This window comes from Lolium rigidum, chromosome 1, assembly GCF_022539505.1.
Source record: "Lolium rigidum isolate FL_2022 chromosome 1, APGP_CSIRO_Lrig_0.1, whole genome shotgun sequence".
In the NCBI taxonomy this organism is placed as follows: domain Eukaryota; kingdom Viridiplantae; phylum Streptophyta; class Magnoliopsida; order Poales; family Poaceae; genus Lolium; species Lolium rigidum.
In genome coordinates, this window is record NC_061508.1 from 311,876,757 (window position 1) to 311,880,180 (window position 3,424).

The 3,424-nt window shown below is 36.2% G+C and overlaps 1 protein-coding gene across 1 annotated transcript; it reads right to left on the minus strand.

Moving 5' to 3' along the window:
- Nucleotides 1-1,162: 1,162 nt before the first annotated feature.
- LOC124684154 lies at nucleotides 1,163-3,178 on the minus strand. Its single transcript, XM_047218535.1, has 6 exons — nucleotides 3,106-3,178; nucleotides 2,815-2,960; nucleotides 2,530-2,704; nucleotides 2,184-2,325; nucleotides 1,953-2,053; nucleotides 1,163-1,474 (listed from the first exon to the last, which is right to left on the minus strand). Exons 1-4 carry the CDS (start codon nucleotides 3,128-3,130, stop codon nucleotides 2,234-2,236), a joined length of 438 nt encoding a protein of 145 aa, XP_047074491.1. The 5' UTR covers nucleotides 3,131-3,178; the 3' UTR covers nucleotides 1,163-1,474; nucleotides 1,953-2,053; nucleotides 2,184-2,233.
- Between the last annotated feature and the right edge of the window lie 246 nt (nucleotides 3,179-3,424).

Here is a 3,424-nt window from a genome sequence, read left to right on the forward strand (position 1 = left end):
ACACGAACGAATTTCCATATTCGAACAAATTTGAAAATGAACGCATTCCCACCTTGAACATGATTTGAAAAATTAACAGATTTCCACGTTGAACAGTTTCACAAAAATTAGTGATAAGAAAAATCCCCTTCCATTCTTTCCACCTAGGGCTGCAGGCAACTTAGAGAAGAAAACATGCTTACATCTTGAAGCCACGGTAGGTAGAGCAAAGGAATAGTCCCTATGACGATTGAGCTATAAAAAATTGAACTTTACAACTTTCATGAACCTCTGTTACACAAGGTAGAGCAGGAAATTCATCTATAAGCCTCTGCTTAAACAATTTTTAGGAAATGAAAGGATTTTCCTAGGTTGGACCTTTCTGTTACATTAATGGATTTCCATGAGGAACAAAAAAAATTCTACTTGAACGGTTTCCACGTCGAACAAATTTGTTACTTGAACGGAAAATTCCATTTTGAAAGAAATTCTACCTTGAACATATATGGGAATTGAACAAATTCAGAAAATTCTTGTACCGTACCTTAAAAAGTTATGAGTAACGAACGGTTTTCCACCTTGAAAACATTAATGAATTTTGAACGGTTCACCATGTGAATTGTTTTTCCATCTTGAACATTTTCCTAATTTCAACGGATTTGCACGTAGAACAATTATGAAAAAAAAAATCTCCTTGAACTGGTTTTCACCTCGAACAAATTTGTTACTTGAACAGAAATTTCGACCTTGAAAATGAATGTAAATGGAATCTGAATTGGAGGTTCAGTTCTACCTCAAATTAATTTGGTGAAAAGAACAAATATGACTCATGACAATTTCCATTGAATCTAACTAGTGATTTGTAGGTGTGTGCTTTATACAAACTTTTATTCATAGAGAAAAAAGTACTTAACCAGATGACAATTTCCATAAGGGTAAAAACCATAGTCCACATGTTGCACCTTATTCTTCTCAGCTGAAAAAGACGATGTACCACTTCGTCAAGTTGGTTTTCATGCTTTATGGTAGTATCTATGTGCAATATGACGGTACAAAAAGAAAAATTGGATACATACAAAAAATTGTTTGTGTTGAAAGAACTTTTGTTGACCATACTGATATATGGTTTAGAAGCCATTGATGAAGGTGCAAAATGAACCATCAAGTGTTGAAAGAGAAGTTTGAGAAAAGATTGTCTAGTCTTAATAGGTCTTACAGCAGTGCAAAAATCGCTTGCTACCACCACTAAGCAGGAACAAAATGACACAAAGGAACGACTAAGCATACAATCAAAGACGTAGTCACAAAAATCTCAGGTTTCTCAAAGTCAACTAATCAAAGACGAACGAGTTTCAGGACAACGCCTCCCGTTCAGTGAGACTCGCCTCCCGCCACAGGTGCTGCTGCTGGCTTCGGCCCCTCCGCCACCGCCACCGCTGGAGCCGGAGTCCCATCGCCCTTCACCTCGGTTTCAACCTTCTTCTTGCCGAAACACCTGCCAGCCAACGCAAAACGGGATTAGCCATGCGACAATTCCAGCATGCTACACTTCACATAACTGAAAAGACCTGAAGTACACGTATGCAAGTAACTGAAGTTTATGCAAGTAACTGAAGTAAGAACAAGTTCTTATCATTTAGAACAAAAAATTGCTGTAAACAGACTGAATCAGAATACTTTTTCAGTGAGAGGAAACGGCAGAGACTGACCTGACCACAAACTACATAAGAACAAAAACAGATTGGTAGAATCAAACAGGTCCGGATGCTGGTACCGGCTAACCTTATAGATTGATAGTAAACTGGTCCGTTTACTATCATGTAAAAAATGCTTGGAGAACCTTACAGAACTATTGCACCAATGAGTTCTTACATAGCATTAGTAATTTCACCAAATGAGTTGTTATATATTGTTAATAATTGCATAACGTGAAAATAAAAAGCCATGTTGGCAGATAGAACTAAGCACTACACCTTGTTTTCTTTCTCTTTTCAAATGATTCAGGAGGAACCTCATTCTGTATACTGTATAAGATGCCATAAGACTTCAACATCCTGTACTTTGAAACAATTTCCTGCACATAAAAAAAAAGAGAAAAAAGAAAATCATGTGTTGGCCGGCTAAAAAGTATAAATTTACTGTGTAAAAGAAGCTTCCTTGATCACATAACGAAAGAAAAGCATTGCTTAAAAAGTGATCCAGACCTTGACTAGGAACCCTATCATGTTCTTGTGAAGTATGTGATACAAATCCTTCAGCTATCTCTTCTATCAGAGCGCTCAGCGTAAGAGATAGCTATATTCAGTAACCTGTCACCAACTGCATTGATTATTTCTCTTGGATAAACTGAACCACAAAGTATAAGAACTGATGTTATACTACAGATGGCAAAAGCAGAAACTTATAACAGTCATAGATAAGAAAATTATAATGAAACAATTAAAGAGAAACTCAATTTCTAAACTAGTAGTTGAGTTCAATTTGTCTAACAGTAGTAATCGGGAAACAGAAATATTTAACCATAAAAAATGAGACAAAAAGATTCAATACCTTCAACAGAAGCAAGGAAATCATTTGTATGGTCGTATGAATTACCAACACCTTCAGCAATACCCCCCACATTGAAACCAGATCCATCAGGTGTGAGTGAACCAGACATTTCCTCAGGTTCAATGTTATAAGATCCAAGACTGTCAACATCACCTTGGGAATCTGAAATGTCAATCTGACAGAAATAGTAACAATAAAATTAGTTAGGTGAAAACCTTTAAACTGAAGCTATATTTGACGGGTATAAAAGCTAAAGCTAGAAAAGATGTGATAGGAAAAGCATACTATTTCCTGATTGTAGTAGCCATCTTCAATAAAAGCATCGCCAATAAACTCGCCCAGAATGGCTTGATTAGGTTGTGGTGGCTGACCTACTATATCATTAGCAACAACTTGCAAAACTGCATTACCATCTCCAGCCTGAGGTGCATCTAGGAGGATTTGAAGAGGAATGCCATATGGAGTTACAGAAATGTCATTTATATGGTAAGAATAAAAAAATAAATTGAAACAAATAAAAAATAAAAAATAAAACAAAGGGATCTAAGGAAAAGAAATACTAAAAATCATACGTACTGGTCCCGTATGACTTTCGAGACATTATGTTCCGATCTGAATTCACGAGATAGGAGAAATCTTCATTTCTGATAAATGATAATCAATGGGGGCCCATTGTCATTGAAGTCGATGAAATCTAAGTATACCACCTGCAAAACAATAAACAATACAAAAAAAGAGTTACAATGAAGAAAACCAAAATGAACATAATTAGTTTACTATGACATGAAGTTCAAGCTGAGAAACACATATTGCCAGTAGTGGAAGGCAACCGCCAATCCATGTAAGCCTGTTGAAGTCACCTGTGTTCATGAATATTTTATCCTTCCACGCATCC